General features: G+C 46.3%; 2 protein-coding genes across 4 annotated transcripts; one reads left to right on the top strand and one right to left on the bottom strand.

Moving 5' to 3' along the window:
- Window positions 1-1,692: 1,692 nt before the first annotated feature.
- Window positions 1,693-5,775, bottom strand: LOC105006074 (zinc finger protein 16). Of its 3 annotated transcripts, XM_029116054.2 has the most exons (6): window positions 5,447-5,775; window positions 4,903-5,068; window positions 4,186-4,814; window positions 3,409-4,137; window positions 2,776-3,295; window positions 1,693-2,694 (listed from the first exon to the last, which is right to left on the bottom strand). In XM_029116054.2, exons 2-6 carry the CDS (start codon window positions 5,066-5,068, stop codon window positions 2,489-2,491), a joined length of 2,250 nt encoding a protein of 749 aa, XP_028971887.2. In that variant the 5' UTR covers window positions 5,447-5,775; the 3' UTR covers window positions 1,693-2,488. The 3 variants fall into 3 exon arrangements, with proteins under 3 accessions (XP_028971887.2, XP_010862705.4, XP_010862706.4); XM_010864403.5 differs by having other exon boundaries at window positions 1,694-2,694; window positions 3,409-4,814; XM_010864404.5 differs by lacking the exon at window positions 5,447-5,775 and adding an exon at window positions 5,297-5,428 and having other exon boundaries at window positions 1,694-2,694; window positions 3,409-4,814.
- A 1,379-nt stretch (window positions 5,776-7,154) lies between these two features.
- On the top strand, window positions 7,155-19,001 carry LOC105006075 (MAP kinase-interacting serine/threonine-protein kinase 2). The gene is made up of 12 exons (XM_010864406.3): window positions 7,155-7,268; window positions 7,744-7,962; window positions 8,543-8,633; window positions 9,060-9,164; window positions 9,452-9,549; window positions 12,138-12,217; window positions 12,322-12,395; window positions 12,555-12,715; window positions 13,009-13,104; window positions 16,886-17,080; window positions 17,886-18,050; window positions 18,165-19,001. The coding sequence occupies exons 2-12, from the start codon at window positions 7,915-7,917 to the stop codon at window positions 18,525-18,527; spliced, it is 1,476 nt and encodes a 491-aa protein (XP_010862708.1). The 5' UTR covers window positions 7,155-7,268; window positions 7,744-7,914; the 3' UTR covers window positions 18,528-19,001.
- The last annotated feature ends 276 nt before the right edge of the window (window positions 19,002-19,277 follow it).

The following is a 19,277-nucleotide window of genomic DNA, read 5'->3' on the forward strand; positions in this document are numbered from 1 at the left end:
TTGTTCTTTATACAGAACCTACAAACCTGCATGTATGTTTTGATGCACTTGGCTATTTGGATTCTCAAAACAAAATATTTCACAGCTATTTGTTTCAATGTTCTGTTATGTATTTCCACATGCTAGAGGAAACCTTTTTTTTTTTTTTTATTCTATTTAAATTACAATAAGTGCATTTTATCTGGATTTTGTTGTAACGTGCCAAATGTTCTGTAATCGCGGTGAATTAATATGCGTCCATGATCCATCAGGTGGCGCCTGAGCACATTACCCACAGTTCTGTTTTTCTGATTATATGGCGTAACCGCTGAGGATCGTAACAAAACCAAAGACTTAGTGAGTGGCAATATTTACAAGGAAATGTCAATACTAGACAGTCCTGTCAACTCCTTGGGTAGCAATCTCCTGAAGTCCTCTTAGAGCAGATACTACGTCCAAAATGGCAGGTCGGGCTGTGATCTAACGCAGTGAACAGGGCACCATTGGGATATGTATCAAAAAGTGGAATAGTTCGTCGAAGACTTGTCATGTGTAGGCCTACGTCATTTGGTATAGCCTGGCGCTTACAACTCCAGGTTTGAGGGTTCGAGACTCATTGAAATGAAAATATATAAACTCTTTTGAGCTTCTGTGGAATTAATATAAGAACAAAACATGTGTCTGGGTGCACAGCGTTGATCGGCCTGGGTTGTTACCTTACTAGGAACCACTTTTGATTAGGGCCCATTGGGCCAAAGGTTGTTTTTATGTATAAGAAATACACCAGCATTTAGAATCCAAATACAATATGGGGGGATAGAATTGGGATTTTGTCAACTGACCGTTATTAAATGTGTATGACATACGGTATATTCGTTTGATCTTTGTATTTATGAACCACACAACAGGCCCTATAGCTTGATAATGCCAGAAAAACACGTGATGAGTCACTATGTCCCTCAGACGACGGTATCGACGGACACAGGTGCAATACAGGCGTACTGTCCACTATTTTCTCACACGGCTCCGAACCATCAGGCAGCCGGTGGAGCGAGATGAGTTTACACAACAGACGTCATGCGGGTCCCTCGCGTCAAATTCTGTTCCTGGAAAAAGCAAGTTGAAGCCATTTGTAGGGCATTGCAAAGACGTGGCCTTAAGGCTAGTTTGTAAGCGCCAGCTATGATAATGGAATTAAAAGACCCGTTTCTGTCATGTAGGCTACTGCATGATTAGAGTTGTTTTCACGACACTAACAGAATGCGGATGTTATTCTCCGCTAAGCAGATAACCTGTCCTTAGCCGGTCCCTGCGATCTCAACTTGGATCTCAGTAACTGATTAGTTAGAACGGTTCTTGGCTGAACATTTGGAATCCTCAGAGTAGTTGAACTCTTGCTTTAAGACACAAGCTGTTCTTGCCAAGTTGGATATTTCAAAACATTTTTTTAAGTATTAATATGGGCGAGACGTTCCACAACACTGCAAACGGGGCAGTAACATATCTGTGTCCAATCACATCAAGACATTTGCCCCTCCCTGGCCCCTACGTCGGCGTTCTCAATAACATCACGGGTTAGAAAAACTGTTCTTCGCTCCTAGAAACATGCCGTAAAAGTCATGTGATTGCTAGGCTGAGTTCCTGAAAAGTGTTGCGTAATTCCGGGTTGTCTGTCCAGTTTTTAAAGTTCATGGATGCTGAACCTAGCCTGAACGCTCCACTCTGCTGCCGACATCATGAGCATGTGCATTTGGAAAACAGGCTTCTTGTTTGACTTGATGATTTCAGAAGTATTTATGCCGGCAAACTCTGAAAGTTGTAGTTTGGAGCGGTTTGGATCAAACCTTATGATGGATGCAAATACTTTATTTCATCTCCACCTCTTCTGCCATTACAAGCAGCAATGCACAGTAATGCCACAACAGCCGTGAAATACACTGAGTCTCCAGCACCAACCTATTCAGTAAACATAATACAACTTCTAATGGAGTAAAGGGAGTGGAATGTAAGCTAGGGAAAATGTGCAAACAGGCTCAAATGCATTTACATTTCCCACTTAAATCACTAATCAGAATGCAGATCTATCACTTATTCGAGAACTTGCCAGCAACGTAACAGGATTAAAGTTGACAGTGGTGCAGTGCCCCCACTGGTGGGATGTGGTAAGACATCCTGACTCAGGTCTTCTATTGTCAAGGCCTTTCAATAGGAATGTATTGCCGTGTGTTACCATAGCATTCAGCTAATACAGTTCATACTTGGGATTCCCCAGCTGCCTGGATTGGAGAAACTCACACAGAAGCTTCTGGATCTTTAATGTGATGCTTAATTCCAAAATATACAGATCCACAGCTAATGCCTCTCATCAGAACTGTGTAAAAATTAAAGTGTTTTTCTTATACAATAACTTATATTCTTTGTTTAATAACATGTATAATTATGAACAGAGACATCGATTTTAAGCTATTTGGTCTGACTGCAGCATCCTGAACTGTCCAGGGGGCGTTTCCTAACAGTCAAGGAATGCCCCTTCTTTCCAGGCATCGTGGTGTGGGATGGAGGCCAGTTCAGATGAGGTAACATCAGCTGAGGCGTCTTGACATGTCAGTAAGTGGCGTGCCATGGTATTCTTCCTGATAATAGTTCTCTTACACTTGGGGCAATGAAAATGTCCAACTGTCCTACAGAGCAAATTGCATTTGCAAATCTTCTTACCTAGAAGAACACAACAGAAATTAGTGAAGCACACAAGAATAACAATAATATCTCCAGGACTACACTGTGAGAACATCATACCTTTGAAAGACAATGCATTTTTTAAATGCACATTTATATGACGCTTTAATCTTGAGAGAGCAGTCGGTTTAAACTGAAGACAAAGTGGACAGTGGAACAATTTGCAGCAAGTGGTGCATCTTGGGAGTGACGGTTGAGAATTATCCGGAACAATGGAATGGTGCTCTTTCGCAAGGGGTTCATCACTGGAGAGACACTTCTTTTTCCACTGCTGACCATCCTCTCTATCTGCTTCTGGCCATGCCGTCCGGAATGCCAGCTCCACCTGTTGAAGAGGTTTCCTCTGTCTCACTACGCCCCCCCCCAGCCCAGCCCTGCACTCTGTCCAGAACCTAAACCTGTCTAATCCGTCAGGCGGCACCACAGAGTCTGGGCCGTGGTACCGTTGGATGTGGTTCTTGAGGCTGAAGTTGTAGCTGAAGCTCTTGTGACAGTGCCGACATTGAAATGGTCTCCTCCCAGTGTGGACACGCACATGTGACTTCAGCCTGCTGGCCTGAGCAAAGGAACGCTGGCACACCTGGCAAGAGGGAAAGGCAACATAGACTTAATACGATACTTCTGCTTTAAACTATTTATTTTTGCCATCAGATTTCGGATACTTCTGAGCCTGAAGAGGACTAACGCTGGTACCTGGCACTTGAAGGGCTTGACGTCACTGTGCGTCCACGCGTGCCTCTCCAGAAGGCGACCTTGGTTGAATTCCTTGTAACACACGTGACAGATGTGCCTCTTGGACCTGTGCTCTTTGAGGTGACGGCTCCGAACAAGGATGTTGTGAAACTTGAGCGTGCACTCTGAGCAGCTGTAGGGGGGCTCCTTCTCTTTGAACCTGTGGCCCTTCTCATGAGTCAGCTTGTCCAGCCGCGTCGTGAAGGGCTGGAGGCAGAACTTACAAGGGAATGAGTAGTCCTGGCTGTGAAGCTTCTGGTGCAGCATGAGGCCAGACTCGCTCACGAAGAGCTTGCCACATTCTTGGCAGCAGACTGTGAAGTTGTGTTCACACCGTCGGTAATCCTGCAGCCGGGTGGAGTACAGGATACCGCATTCCGGACAAAGGATCATGGGAGGTTTCTGCTGGGTGCTGCCTGGTTCTCTGGGACCAGCGACTAACCCCTGCTGGTCTGTCTGGGAAGATGGTGGAGACGATCCATGGCCGTCTTCCACAGGGATGTCCAAACGAATCCCTCCTGTAGGCTTCTGCCAAGGTGCCCCCCCCCCTGGGTGGTCCGTTTCCTCTTCCTCTCGGTCAAACTCTGAGGCATATTCCATCGGTCCCTCTGCTTTAAACATTGCTTTCTCTACGCCCTCTACCTCACACAAACCGCCAGCCTCTACCTCACACAAACCGCCAGCCTCTACCTCACACAAACCGCCAGCCTCTACCTCACACAAACCGCCAGCCTCTACCTCACACAAACCCAACACCCCTGCAATCCCAGTGGAAGCTGAATGTTTCTGGTCTATTTCTCTGTCCATCTGAGAGCTCTGGCAGTCAGATTCTTCATGCTCTATGTAGAATACTTTCCCCTCGTTAGAGGGACCTGGATCAGCGCAGTTCTCCAGCTGTTCACTTACTCTGGATGTTCCCTTGTTCTCCTGTGAGGACAGGACCTCCTGTGAAACATCAAGCAAGAAAATAGCCACTTCAGCATCTGTGGACAAAGATTTCCTCTCCTTGAAGTCCCTCCATCTGGAAAAAGCTTCTCCGATATTGATGAAATGTTTGGAATTGTTTGTTAATTTTCTACACTCAGGGTCTCTATCAGGCTCCATTTCCAGTACCAAATAATTTTTACTGATCACGCTTGGACAGAGGGATGTAGCAGGTATAGACAATACTGATTTGTTGGATGATGCAGAGTTGTTGCATGATTCAGCGTGAACAGAGGCCAGTTCGGATGAGGTAACAGGAGCTTTTTCACACGACAGTAGGTGGTGTGCCATCGTATCTTTCCTAATGATAGTCTTCTCACACTGGGGGCAGTGAAAATGGCCATCTGGCCTGCAGTCTAAATGGCATTTGCAAATCTTTTTACCTAGAAAAAGTGAGACATAAATGAGTGAAGCACATCTTTAGAGGAATGAAAAGACATTCCATGAGACTACCTTATTAGTGTGACGTACCTCTGAAGGACAATGCATTTTTAAGATGCACATCTATGTGACGCTTTAATCTTGAGAGGGCGGTCGGCAGAAAGTAAGGACAAAGTGGACAGTGGAACAATCTGCAGCAAGTGGTGCATCGTGGGAGGGCTGGTTGAGAATTGTCTGGGACAATGGAATGGTGCATCTGAAACAAAGAACTTAATGTAAATACAATAATAATGAGATTGTCTCCATGTGAATCTTTACATACAGTTGTATGGCGCCATTTATACTGGAGTTAAAGTAGTGTTACAGTTGGACTTGAGATACAACACAATATATACAAACAAACGTCCATAATCAATTAAACACGTCTAATCCATCGTAATCTTCTAATTATACTGTTATCAACTCCAGCAGTTTCTGCGGTTACCTTTTTTAGATCGCAAATACGAATTGTTACACGGTGTCATACTCAAAGCCCCCATGTCAATAACTCCAGACTAGCTATTAGCTAGAAAGTTAGCTAGACATGAAACGTTATATCGGCTGGTTATTTGTTTTTAGAAGTTGCATTCTTTACCTTGGTATTCAATTCCCCACCAATAATTACTTTGTTAGCGCTTTGGACGCAATCCCAAAATTATATAATGTATCTGCTCCAGCTTGTCTCTGAGGTGTAACGGTCGTTATCATCTATAACTACAGCAGTAAACCCCGCCTAAATAATAATATTGTTAATCTGATGCTAAATCTAAACCTTAAATTAAGTCATCAACATGGGTTTTGTCTCCAATTTGACGATGTTTCTGTAACGTCTGACTGACATTAGAATCTGATTTAGTGGCTATAGAATCTAATGGAAACCGTGGTAAACAGAAAACATGTCTTCCGCTTTCGTCTCATCCTAAAGGGAAGTAGAGTTCAACTCGGACTTGTGAAATTCCAATAATGATCTGCTTTTATCCTAAAAAAAAATCGTCTTAGATTGATAATTGATCTATAAGCATAACGTTTCTACCCAGAAATGTTTTATTAGGAATTACAAATATATTTCGTATAAAAACACATCTTTATTCTAAATTGGTTGTAAATTGACATTTTCCTGGTGAAGCGGATAGGCTCCCACAATTTGTAAATAGTAAAAAACGATATACTCTCACTTAAAAAATAATAGAGCAATATGTTCTTTATTTCTGAAAGATTGTAATAGATCGACTCTTTATCTAAAAGCATATCCTCAGTGTCAGGTTTTCTTATGTAAATATTTTATGGCAATATGCGTACATTTTTCATTTGTGTGACTTTTCAGTTTTTTTTGGGGGGGGGGGGTGCTGCCGCGATATGTTGATTTCAAGAAAGTTTAATTTAATGAAATAAAATGTTCCTAAATGTAAATACTTAAAGGAAAAACTATATTATTTATTTTCGTCAAAAGCATGTGAACAGAACAAGTATTATACAAGATTCAACAAATAATAAAGCGAAAAAATATTTCACCCCTGTCTTTTTCTTTGTTAATTGTATGTTTGTTCTGGCTTTGTGATAGTGTTTTTTACATCCTGTTATACTTGTTATTCCTCTGTGCTTTTGCGTAGTAAAAAATTAGAAAAAAAAATCTGCAGCTGGATCCCTCTCGAATGCTCTAGACCAGACCGCTTTAGACCGTACATGCAGAAACAACCGATACGTGCAAGTTGCATGGTTTCACTGCAGTTGCAGACGAGGGAGTTCCATTTATAGGGTTCTATCAAGCTGATCTGCAAGGCGCCGGACTATAGTCCTGGCAACTGTGATGAGAGAAGAATGCAGTTCCAAAATCGAGAATCTGTGTTGCCCGGTCACGTTGTCACGAACAAGTCAGCATGGTGCATCATCGAGAAATATAAATCATGTGTTCATAAAATGTGTACGTTTTTCGCATTTGACAGAAAAATCTTATCCATAAAAGTTATTATAAAGCAGTGCTTAACCACAAAATTCTGCTTAATATTCCATGTCTCTGTTTGACACACTTATGGGATTTGAACGGGACCTCGGTTCAAACTCAACCAGTAGGCAGGCTTGCTCTAAAACGAATGCAAAATATTTACTCAATTTTAACTGTCTACATGGGGTATCTTTGGTCATATAATCAAATACCCTCAACAAAAAATGTCGCTCCGCCCACCTGCGCGAGTAATCCTATCGCGTGAGCCCATATGTTGTTTTGGTCTGTGTTTACTGCGGGCTGATTGGTTAAACCAAGGTAGTGTGGGTGAAGGATAAAGCAGAGAGATTATAAAAGCCCATCCCAACCGCTTCTCTGAGCTTCTCGAAATAATCGTCGCTCGAGCAACGCAGTGCCTGGCAGAGGGGGCTACCCGAACGGCTTTAAGGCTGGAGTAATACAGGACAATAACGGGGTAAGGAAAATGAACTAGAATTTTATTATATGAAAAAGTTTGGGAAATCTTCCGTACGAATACGTTGACGTTGTTATAGTCTTCAATATATTTTTTTAGGAACTTCACATAGATTGCGATGTAGCAGTAACGTTAGCATGACGTGTTTTAAACACAATGGACGCCTAGATTGCTAACTCGGTCTACACACAATAATACATCTTCGGGGAACGTCATTTACCCATTTTTATGTACTTTTAACTGACACAAATCTATCCGAATGGGATTTCAGAACTTCGCAAGATATTTTAACCGAATAGCAAAGTTATTTAGCGTTAACTAACGGTTTGTGATATCACGGTACTCATTGATTTTGGATGTGTGGTCTAACGGGCTGAAGCCATCGCTGCTCGGCCACCGTTACACTTCAAACCACCTAATGTGAGTCCTCTTATGTGGGTCAGCAAGTGACACATGTTTTACTCATTTTACGCAGGAATCCCGTTTAAATGAGCGCATAGCCATCTAACCACCCATGTCCAGGCGACCAACGGACCACAACTACTAGCTGCGGTGTCTTCTGTGTCTCTTGTTGGACTACCGTGACAGTGTATACCTAATACTAATTAGTGTATATCGGCCAAATTATCTTCCATCGACGTCCAAAATGGTTCAGATCAAGAATAACACCACAGATTTCCATCGCTCTTTTAAGGTGAGTTGCTGTTTTATTTGTGATATTCTCAGCATTAGTCATCCAAGCGAATTCAAACTTATTTTTAACGGCATGAAGTGAACATCACATTGAGAGCGGCATGAAGTGAACATCACATTGAGAGCGGCATGAAGTGAACATCACATTGAGAGCGGTCTTCACGCAATGAATTAACTATGTTCAGTCCTTTACGTGTACTTGTAGCCCTGTCAGTCAGTATCCCAGACGATGCTATTTCTGTCAATGACGGTCAAGTGTATATCCCTTCCTGGGAGAGTACCTAGTGACAGAATTACTTTTCTGCACAGTGACTCACGTTTGCCCCAGAGTTTCACTGCTGCTCCTAGTTTGAGCCCTGCACTATTCCCACCTAATTATGGACTGGGTGTATGGAAACAGGGGTATTCCGTTTACCCAGGGGTCTAGCTGTCTGAAGAGTCCGTAAGGACAAAATCTGTTCCTAGTCTTGGCCTATGGCGTCTTTCCTGGTGCTCTTTAGGGCTTTGTGCTGTGATAGGAATCTTCTGAGCCTTATGTCAGACGTAAAGCCTTGCCTGGTCATGTCTCGTTCTTCACTCAGGGCCAAAACCCTTTCGATTCGGAGGATTACACCAAAACAGGCTCCCATCTCCATGAGTCAAACTTCAATTTTGATTGTCCCCCAAGACCTGGTAAGTCCCTGGCCTTTTGGTCTAGTTCCCTTTTCACTTTACTGTCCCTTATTGACAACACACACACACACACACCCGGACATCTAATATGCAGTGACCTTGTTATGAGTGTATGATACCATCTCTGCCAGACAAAGTACACTTCTGATTAGTGATAAGGGGCTGGTGTACCATGTAGTTCTGTTTGTCACCTTGACGTCATAATCTCACCACCCGTTACAACAATATCCAGGTCAACCCGGTTACTGGCAACAACCGCCATCTCAGTCTGTTCTCAGACAAATCTCTTGTCGTCCTCAGTCTTCCTCTGTATTCTGGTCCCTGCTCTGTTTGAGACTCATCCCTTGGCTAGTTGACCTTCGACCTAACGCCTGTGGCCGTTTGCACAATGTCCCTCACCTTCCTGGTGTCTCCCTCTGTGTGCAGAGATGCCGTCCAGCCTGCCGATTGACATCCCCGATGCCAAGAAGAGGAACAAGAAGAAGAAGAAGAGATGCCGGGCGACAGACAGCTTCACAGGACGGTTCGAAGGCAAGTGGACTCGTCTCTAGAACGGGGCCATAATTCACCCTGACCTACATTGCGGGAATTTATGACAATAACGGTTAACGGAAAAGCTCCTTTGAACTCCTCGTCTGTTGCATCCACCAAATGTGCCTTGGAGTATTGCTTAATGATTGTTTAATGATTTACTGTGACAGCATCAATAGTGTTTGCCTCATTGCAGGACCTTGATCAGAATTTGTCCCAAATCTTAGTTTAAGACATTATATTGTGTCAGATGGTAATAGTGTCCATGTTAATGGTCTTGTCATCAGATGTATACAGACTGCAGGATGAGGTGCTGGGAGAGGGCGCCTACGCAGTCGTCCAGACCTGTATAAACCTCATCACCCAGAAGGAGTATGCTGTCAAGGTGTGTATCTCCATCTCTCCTCTGGGGCTTGTGGGGGATTCTGGAATATGCGTTCTGTTGAACTCCAAGATAAGCAAAATGTTATCAATCAAATGTATTTCTGAATCCCTTTTAACAAAGGCAGTTGTAACAAAGTGCTTTTACAAAACACCCGGCTGTGTGTTTACACCTTTATCTGAACAAAGGCTTCAGGCCCCGACCCATGTGGGCCCAAACGTGAGTTCACATGTGCCATAAATATCTAGAAGGAAGGGTAAAGTGCAGTTTGAAGTTGTTTTTGTTAGTCGTTCTGTCTCTGGTCATTATAATGTGGGGCGTGTCTAGGGATTGAGTCTACGGTCAGGGCACGTTTCCGTTAGCTACGTCCGCTTCTGTACGGTCCCGCCGTTAGCTACGTCCGCTTCTGTACGGTCCCGCCGTTAGCTACGTCCGCTTCTGTACTTTCTGGCCACAGCCTAATCAGACCACAGCCTATTGTGGCCCTAGCTGACCAGAGTTGTTGTATGCTGTTATCAAACATCGATGTGATGCCTGGGGTGCACTGGCTCCCTATTCAGACTGCTGGGAAGTGTTCATATGTTAACGCGGCACAATTTAAAGTTGTACAATGCTGGACTGAGTTTCTATTTACTTTTGGCGTCTTGTTTCTGGCTCCGTTGTTATATTGGTGAAGTGGTTCATTGCATTGTGTTCTGTGTCTAGTCTAAAGTCTGCAAATTGTAAGGGGTTAAAGCGCTCGCGCGTGTGTGGCAGTGGGTTGTGAGGGGTTAATGTGCTCGTGTGTGGCAGTGGGTTGTGAGGGGTTAATGTGCTCGTGTGTGGCAGTGGGTTGTGAGGGGTTAATGTGCTCGTGTGTGGCGGTGGGTTGCTTTAAGCCCTCGGGATAGTCCCATATCCATGGAGCCTTTGTCCTGCAGCAGCTGCTAACTCAGCAGAGAAACCTCCTCTTATGACTGTTCGCAACCTCGGCTGGACCTCAGTGAGCCAATCACAGCCCAATGGGGGCAGTCCAGTGCTCCCCTTTCATTCCTCCTATTCGCTGACTAATGGCAGGGAACAGAATGTGCAGCTTGCGGAGCCAAAAACAAAGCCGAGGGAGAAAAGAGGAAGAGGTTACGAACCAGGGAGTGCTGGTGTTTACCTAGGATTTTTCTCACTGGTTCCAGCCCAAATGCCATCCTATTCCCTTCATAGTCCACTACTTTTAACCAGAGCTGTAGTCTGATATAGTGTACTATGTAACAGGGTGCCAATTGGAACAATTGAATGTTCTGCACGTCTACCAGAGGTCATGTTCTACACGTCTACCAGAAGTCATGTTCTACACGTCTACCAGAAGTCATGTTCTGCACGTCTAGCCAGGCCTGTTTTCTTGTTGGCTGTTAGTGTTGATTCATCTGACGCACCCAACTGGCAGTTCCTTCTACTGTTATGAAATATCCCTTTTTAAAGCACTTCAACTATGTGGTTACAGCTGCAACTTGTTCTCTCTATGGATAATAAAAGCATTGTTAAATCTTTTTTATTTAAAGCATCTATTTGAATGTGATGACTTAGCTGGGCTTTTTCTAAAATCTTATTGCCCCATTTTTGCCTTTCCATTTGTAAAAGCTTGTGTTATTGTTTTGTAAGTCTGTGTAGCTATTGTTAGTGATCTGCTGCTGTCTGTTGTAGGCCTGCCTTCTCAGACAGATGGTTGGGGGAGGGAGGGGGAGGGGTACAACGGCACCCTTTCTCGTCTATTCACTGTTTGACCTCGGCCCAGACAGTCTGCATCAGCTGTCTACATCAATCTGCATGAGTGCGAACAACAGACCCGTTAGCCCATGGTGTTAGCATCTGTTGGTGTTAGCATCTGTTGATTCCACTGACTACAGCAGGTTAAACACTGGCTTAGGTACCCACGGGCTAGCCATCATAAACTTTTACTGACCAAGTTTTCCCATTCAGAATCTTATTTACATAACTCTAAACCTGACCTTAAACCCAAGCCTAAAATAAAAAATGGTGCGCTTGTGGTCATGTATTCCCAGACTGTAATGCAAGAAGTCTGACAGCTCTGTGGACTGCTGATTCAGACTCTGGCTTAGTGTCTGTGTACTAATCTCTGACGCCCATTCAACGCTCGCTTGGCTGCCCTCAATGGGTGCCCTGCCCCTTAAGAAAGACACTCACCCCTGACATGGGGGGGGGATGGCCGGTGCGCGTCTGGTGGGATTAATCAGAACAGCTTCTGTTTGAGAGGTTTTACACATTCAATGGTTCTGGTTGGCGGTACTGTGCTCTGTAAGGAGTAAAGGGCTCTAGGCAAAATGTCTGGAAGAGCAGGGCTTTGGAGCTCCATGCAGTTCTATTCTTTACCAGTGAGCTTAACGCTTTGATAGACATTGTTGACTAATGTTGTTGTAATTCCTACGCTCTGTTCTGTTACTGTTTAGCTGTATAGGAAGTAATGATTATTCTAGTAAGAACCTTTCCATTTTGTGTTTGGCTGGTAAATCATATCCTCAGGAAGATGGTCATCCCTTCTAAACGTGACCGTAACTCTAATATGGAACTGAATTTGGCTGTTGGATGTGTTTTTCCAGATCATCGAGAAGCGTGTGGGTCTCAGCCGGAGCCGCGTCTTTCGGGAGGTAGAGATGCTCTACCAGTGTCAGGGTCACCGGTAGGTATGGCAGCCCCGCTGGGACACCGAGCTAAACCTTGGAACACGAAGGTGCTCTTTACTGACACCACAAAACTTGACCATGACTCTTCTCTCTCCCCCAGTAACATTCTGGAGCTGGTAGAATTCTTTGAGGAAGATGACAGATTCTACTTGGTTTTCGAGAAGCTCCGAGGAGGTTTGTGGCTGTCATTAAGACATGCATGCTAAACCCAACACCCTTGACCACCACAGCCATGGATAAATGCTGTCCCAATCCCCAGTGGAGATATGAAATGCATTCCAACCAGTTGGAGTTATTCTTAACCACTGCCCCCCCCCCCACGGTCTATTGTAGGTTCTGTGCTGGCTCACATCCATCGCAGGCAGCACTTCAGCGAGCAGGAAGCCAGCTACGTGGTGCGGGACATCGCAAGCGCTCTGCACTTCCTGCACGACAAGGGAATGGCCCACCGTGACCTGAAGCCTGAGAACATCCTGTGTGAGCACATGGACCGGGTGAGTCCACGCCCCTAACCACGGTTACCCAACCCCGGAGTTCAACAGACTAGGCCCAAGGCTTCCAGGTCCGGGACCCGAGTCATCATAACGTTATGGTCCGGTTCATGTTGTTATGGTAACAAGCAGTCTAGAATCTCGCAGTTTATTACTGTGACCTACTGAAGGGTAAATGAAATGTGGACGGTCTTGTTTCACAGCACTCATGAGGGTGAGAGCTGGTCATCTCCCTTGACAGGACCAGACTGACTGGAGGTGTGTGGGCAGGCTAACCGGTATGTTCTCCTGTGTAGATTTCCCCGGTGAAGATCTGTGATTTCGACCTGGGCAGCGGGATCAAGCTGAACAGCGACAGCTCTCCGATCTCCACTCCTGAACTGCTAACCCCGGTGAGTCGCTGGACAGCCTTCAAACCGTCCTCTTCCTCATGTCCTATATTCCACCTCTGGCCATGTTTGGCCACCACTCCCTTGTGACTATTGGCCTGTTCCTCCCCAAGTTGTCTTTTGCAATCGGTTGTCAATAAGCCAAAAATGAATAACGTCACTAAGTGCCCTAAACTTTAATTTCCCCGGACCCTGCTCCTATTTGTATCCTCAACTACATGCGTGTTGGCCTGAACAGTCTGTTTACCAGGCTAGATCCCTGGGTTTCATCTACTGGGCCTCGAAGTGTGTCGAGTATTTCATCAGACTGGAGCAGAGGGTTTCGTCACATCAACGTCTAACTTTTAAACGGTTCCATTCCTGTTGCCAAGGGACTGTAAAGAATGTTCTGCAGAAAGAGGGACAAACATTCTTCTGTTGTGGATCATAGGTGCTGGGGATGGATCTGTTTTTGTTTGATCCATCCTATTCCTACTCTTTTCTGACCTATTAGAAGCTGTTTATTCACTCTGCGTCAGGGTTACAGCAGACTACCCCCCCCCCACCCAACTTCCTCCTGTCCCCCTCTCGTTCAGTCTCCCTGTCCCCCTCTCGTTCAGTCTCCCTGTCCCCCTCTCGTTCAGTCTCCCTGTCCCCCTCTCGTTCAGTCTCCCTGTCCCCCTCTCGTTCAGTCTCCCTGTCCCCCTCTCGTTCAGTCTCCCTGTCCCCCTCTCGTTCAGTCTCCCTGTCCCCCTCTCGTCTCTCACCATATTTCAGATTTGTTTTTCTCCCTGCTGTTACTAACCAGTTCTGGGCTTCATTCCAAGCCCCACCCCCTAATGTTGTAACCACATTGTGATAGGCCGGGCCGGCGGGAGGGAAGTGGGAGTGCCAGCTGAACTGTTTCACCTCAGTGCTGCTTCAGTGTCTGTCCCAAATGAACACACACTCCTTGTGACCAGAGCCCTTTGGGTCCTAGTGGACTAGACAGGGACTAGGGTACTATTTGTGCTGTGGCCAGTCACAGGACTCCAGCAGTGTTTGTTCAGGGTTCTAGAGGGAGCTGTACAGGAGGCAGGATATTACTGTTTGGCTGCAGGCATCAACAACCCCCAACAGTCAATGAATATAAGTGTTTACTCACACTTGCACGGGGCATTCCGGCATGTTCCAGCAGAGCTTAGGGCACGGGGAATTGACGATAAACAGGCGTAGTTCCTGCTCTGCTCTGGCTTCAGTGGGTTGTGGTTCCTTTCTCCTGTTTTGATATTCTGGGCTCCAGTGGTGGGACCTGAACTCCCAGGACGGATGCTTTCACCCCAGTGAGGGGTGGTGGCGGGCGCTATCGTGTCCTGGAAACTCCCTGGTTCACCATGTTGCAGTTGAATCTGTTCCATCTTCCTGCCCCTCTCACTGTGCTAAATGGTTGTGGTGGGAACAGTTCTGTCTGATTCCAGGAATCCTTCATCTGACATTCCAGGAAAAACCTACAGTTGGGCCTTAAGGAATGTTTCTGTCAATGTGGCTTTGAAAAAGCTGCCTTCCGGTACCTCCCAGCCCCAGCTAGCAGGCCTTCTAATTAATGAAGGCCTTGATAAACTGGTATTAATGCAGGGGCCTGTCTCTGGGGGTGACCAGCTACATGCTTCCTGACAGTGGTCTTGTATCGTTTGCTCTTTGGACCCTCCACACTACGTTTGGTATTTACAGGTAGGAACGTTGAAGGGGAGCAGTCCGGTACCATGGACAGACCGCTGGCCAGGGCCCTGCTCCTCTGGAGCTGCAGAAGCCATAGGGTCTAATACTGGAGTTTTGGGGCTCAGGCAAGACATTGACATGGCTCATCAGTTTGGTAGAAGTTCCTGATCTTCAGTGTCATCTGCGAAGGCTTGATGACTGGTGTCGTACTTAGGGTTTTGGATTTTCTTACTGGCCTGGTTTCTGCCTGGAACAGAGTGCTGTCCTTAATGTGTTTACCTGCTGTGGTCTGACAGGCTGGTGTCACCTGAGCAAGGCCATGTGATCTACTTCACCTCCCTGCCAGCTTTCAAAGTGAAGTGTCATCTGGACTGGCTGGTTTTCCTTGGCTGCTTGTTTCTCAGAAGTCATCCATTCCTCTGTCATGTTATGTTCTTCCTGCCATGTTCTCTCTTTTTTTGTCATACTCTGAACTTTGAGGTTTTTCTATGGGTCGTTTTAAGCATTTTTGGAGCGTCACTAGAACGGTATGGAGACAAAGTGATGGTGAAGGTTTGATGCAGTATTTAGAAGGCACATTATGTAATTGTGTGCTATTTGGACAGCCTTGCACTAATGTAATTAAGTTAATTAGTCATTTTGCAAAAACAACGGTGTCATTGGCAACGAAATGCTTGGGTTCCAAAAACCAACACACCAGTCCAGGCATGTGCAATAGAATAAAAATTGTATATAAGAAACATAAACGAGCAATAAAATGGTGGTAATAGTATTGAGGTAGAGCTTGGAATAAAGCGGCCTTCCTCATCCACGCCATCCTGAGTCTTCCATGATGTGTAGAACTGATGAGGGAGTGTGCTATAATTAGCAGTCAGGGACCACAGGAGAGCTCTCGGCTGGTCCCTCTGCCAGGTAACACACTGACTCACAGCTTGTATAACAGGCAGAATAAATGGCTGCAGGGACGTGTTCCTGTCTCCTTCCACCACTACATCACGTGCCGGGTCCCTTTGCCCAGATCCCTGCTTGGTGGTTTTCTACGGTCCCCAACACCTAACGGCCGCCGTAATGCCGGTCCTCCTGCTGGTGTGAACGTCATAGACGTTTGCTGTGTAACCTGCTGATGGAGGCTTGTTTCTGCTCTCTCACAGCCTCTACATCTCCCTGTTCACAGTACTATTTCTTGGCTTTTAGTGCTTCGTGAATGGCAGAATTTCTGGACCAAGGCTGCCCAACCCTGTTCCTGGAGGTCTACTGTCCTGTAGGTTTTCTCTCCAACCCAATTTGTGACAAAACGGATTAAGCTTTTCATCCAGCTAATTACTAGAATCAGGTGTGCTAAATTAGTTGGGGAGAATCTACAGGACATTAGATCTGCAGGAACAGGGTTGGGCAGCCCAGCCGTAGATACTGGTCAAGTAAGGACATTTTTCCTGCCCTCCGGCTGTGTTTGGCTTTAGTTTCAGGAGTTCTAGTTCATGGCCTGGGATTTCGGGGGTTGGGTGTGTCAATAGACCGTAGGCTGTGGGGCCTGCTGGAACAGTTGGTTGCTGACTGACTGAATCAAATCAGGCCACGGGGCTTTAGCCTCACAATGAGTTAATGCCACTGTGCTGGAGCCTTCACAATAAAGCCTGGCTGGGGGAGGAGCCAGACTCATGGGTCTGGATTTGGTAGGATGCATTTCTAATGGTCTCTGTTTTGGTTGGCAGCATTTGGATTGTTTTCTTTTGACCTTTACACATTTTAATGGTCTCTTCTGCTAGTCTTCTGATAATGCAAAAACATTGACTCGGCCCATAAAGATATGAACTCTTAGCCTTCACCCAGCACAGCCAGAAGAGGACTGGCCACCCCTCAGTGTTTGGATCCTCTACAGGTTTCTTCCAAAGTCCCAATCTAATGGAGTTTTTTTATAGCCATTGTGCATCAATCCAGTTGTTGCTTGCTCTGTGGTGTTTTAAGCTGGGTATCTGTTAAAGCATGTTGTGACAACTGCTGATATAAAGGGCTTTATAAAATACATTTGGTCTCTGTGGGTTTTGGTAGTCTGTATTTGTAATGGGCCCTGTTTTGGCTGTATTTCTAACGTGTGGTTCTCCTGCAGTGTGGCTCAGCAGAGTACATGGCTCCAGAGGTGGTGGAGGCTTTCAGTGAGGAGGCCACCATCTACGATAAACGCTGTGACCTGTGGAGTCTGGGGGTCATCCTGTACATCCTGCTGAGTGGATCCCCTCCCTTCGTAGGCCGCTGTGGAACCGACTGTGGCTGGGACTGGGGGGAGCCCTGCCAGGCCTGCCAGGTTAGTCCACACGCCCGTGCACGCAGTCCCGTGCACGCACTCCCACACACTCACTCCCAAGCTAACTGCCGGCTGCATTCAGAGTGCATTATGAACAATGCATACAACTTTTGTTGGACACTTTTGAGGGGCCGTGGCTCATTACGGTAATGTCTCACAGGATGGCTGTTCCAAAAGCCCTCATTATTCTGCACATTGTCCTGGCTGTTGATGTCAGTCCTGTGGGATTAGCTCAGTAAAACTGTGGTCACGTGGGAATTTAGATTAACAGACAATCATTTGTCTGTTGTGCAGCTTTGTTTCAAAGGGCAGGGTGGTTTTTATGTCTGTTGTGGAGAAACCGGCAGTGATTCCTAGCCCTGGTGTCTGTCAGTCAGAACATGACTTATGTAAACATGTTACTAAAGATTGATTTCATCACAGCCAGATGCCCAGAAGTTCACAGTATCCTGTCATCTTCCTCTTTTGTATATCTTTAAGTAAATATGAAACCCTGCAATATCTGGCCTATCATTTCAAAGTTCAAAGTTGTATTTGTCATTACACAGTAACAACGTTATTGGCACTGAAATGCATGATTCCTCAACAGTGCAGCTATAAAGCACTGTTTTAGCCAGTTGAGGCATACCTGGGGTTGTGGATTTCGGAATTGGACATTCCCAGATTTAGGTGTAAATTGCCAAAGAATATTTGGAAAACCTGGAATTTGTGACCGGACACTTCCGTCACCAAAACGAACAATGCGTTTTAAGAATGTCTGTTGACCTCAAACCAGATTGACGCGACAACCATGTCTCCTCAACAGAACATGTTGTTTGAGAGCATCCAGGAGGGGAAGTATGAGTTCCCTGAGAAGGACTGGCACCACATCTCCTCCGGAGCCAAAGACCTCATCAACAGACTGTTGGTCCGAGATGCCAAGAACCGCCTCAGTGCTGCTCAGGTCCTGGACCACCCCTGGGTCCGAGGGGTAAGTAATAGTTCTGACCCTTTCCCTCAATCCTATGCCTGTCACTGAACGGTCCCATGGAGCAGTGTTTCCTGGTGGGAAGGGGTCGGCTAACGGTTTGTCTTCCCCTGGCAGTGTGCTCCAAACTCCATCCCCTCCACCATGCTGAACCAAAGAGGCAGCCGAGCTCAGGACCTCACCTTCTTCGCCGGCCAGGCCGTGGCCGTCACCCGTCAGCTGGCTGAACAGGACGAGAGCGACCGCCAGGAGAGGGAGGAGCGGTGCCAGGAGGAGGGGCTGGAGGAGGGGTCGCTGTCCCCCTCGCCCCATCAGATGACCACCAGCACCACTGCCAGCCCCAGCCCCAGGAGCTCCCTTCACCCCTCGACCTCCGGGCGGGCCCGGCGCAGGAGGAGGCCGCCCCAGATGGGACCGGTTTGTGCCTCGGAGCTCCGACAGCTCCTCACCCCCCTGGTCATCTCAGGGGACTGTGCCTGAACTGTGAAACTGACTGGGAAGCTCTCCCTCCCTCATCACTCCTCCCCCGAAAGCCCTCACTGTTGTCATCTCTAAGCCACACCTGCAATACCTCAGTGGCTTGGACGATGATGACGTGATCGTTGCAGTCCCCCTGCTTACATCAAAGACTTCTAGTCTGAGCCCGGGGAGGTCATTAGAATGCTGAAAAACAAAGGCGCAGTTTATCGGTGAGGGGGGGGGGGCACAACAAATATTTTATTAAAACTCGGACACCAAAGGCTGCTGCTGTTCTGCTTAACCTTGTTCCAGCCGCTGGCTCGGGAGTTGGGTCAGAAAACTCCACCTTAACCAGAAGTGTCCCGTCATGTTACGGAACCGCACAGTGGACCCAGCTGTCCAGGGACACGATGCAGCACAGGATCAGTGAATTTGCCTGTTAACTAGAAGGAGAAAAAAAAACACAAAATGCATGGATGGTTTAAAAAAAAAAAATCTATTTGTTTATAAAATAAGCTTAAAATGGGCGTGGAATAATTTACCGTCCTACAAAACTATTTTGGGATATTCGGGTTGGTCGGCTCCTTGATCCTGTTTTCAGCCCTCTGGGCCGGCTAAGCAGCAGCAGTAGTGATATGGCGTTTAACCAGTTGGCCAGCCCAACGCCCCCTCTGGGAGTCAGCGCTCAGGTGTCTGGACAGCGCTGGGCCTCTAGTCTTTATGAAGTTCCTCCTTGTTTCTGGGACCTATCATACAGTCCACATTACCTCA

The sequence above is a fragment of the Esox lucius genome, chromosome 3 (assembly GCF_011004845.1).
Source record: "Esox lucius isolate fEsoLuc1 chromosome 3, fEsoLuc1.pri, whole genome shotgun sequence".
In the NCBI taxonomy this organism is placed as follows: domain Eukaryota; kingdom Metazoa; phylum Chordata; class Actinopteri; order Esociformes; family Esocidae; genus Esox; species Esox lucius.

What these genes read in the sequence shown, in the direction of transcription:
- LOC105006074 (XM_010864403.5), bottom strand. Translation starts at nt 5,068, where the DNA reads ATGCACCATTCCATTGTCCCAGACAATTCTCAACCAGCCCTCCCACGA. An exon ending in TCAAGCCCTTCAAGTGCCAG is followed by an intron (nt 3,296 to 3,408) that starts GTACCAGCGTTA and finishes CCCTCTTGCCAG; the next exon opens with GTGTGCCAGCGTTCCTTTGC. An exon ending in AAATGCATTGTCTTTCAAAG is followed by an intron (nt 2,695 to 2,775) that starts GTATGATGTTCT and finishes GTGTTCTTCTAG; the next exon opens with GTAAGAAGATTTGCAAATGC.
- LOC105006075 (XM_010864406.3), top strand. Translation starts at nt 7,915, where the DNA reads ATGGTTCAGATCAAGAATAACACCACAGATTTCCATCGCTCTTTTAAG. An exon ending in TGATTGTCCCCCAAGACCTG is followed by an intron (nt 8,634 to 9,059) that starts GTAAGTCCCTGG and finishes CTCTGTGTGCAG; the next exon opens with AGATGCCGTCCAGCCTGCCG. An exon ending in AGAAGGAGTATGCTGTCAAG is followed by an intron (nt 9,550 to 12,137) that starts GTGTGTATCTCC and finishes GTGTTTTTCCAG; the next exon opens with ATCATCGAGAAGCGTGTGGG.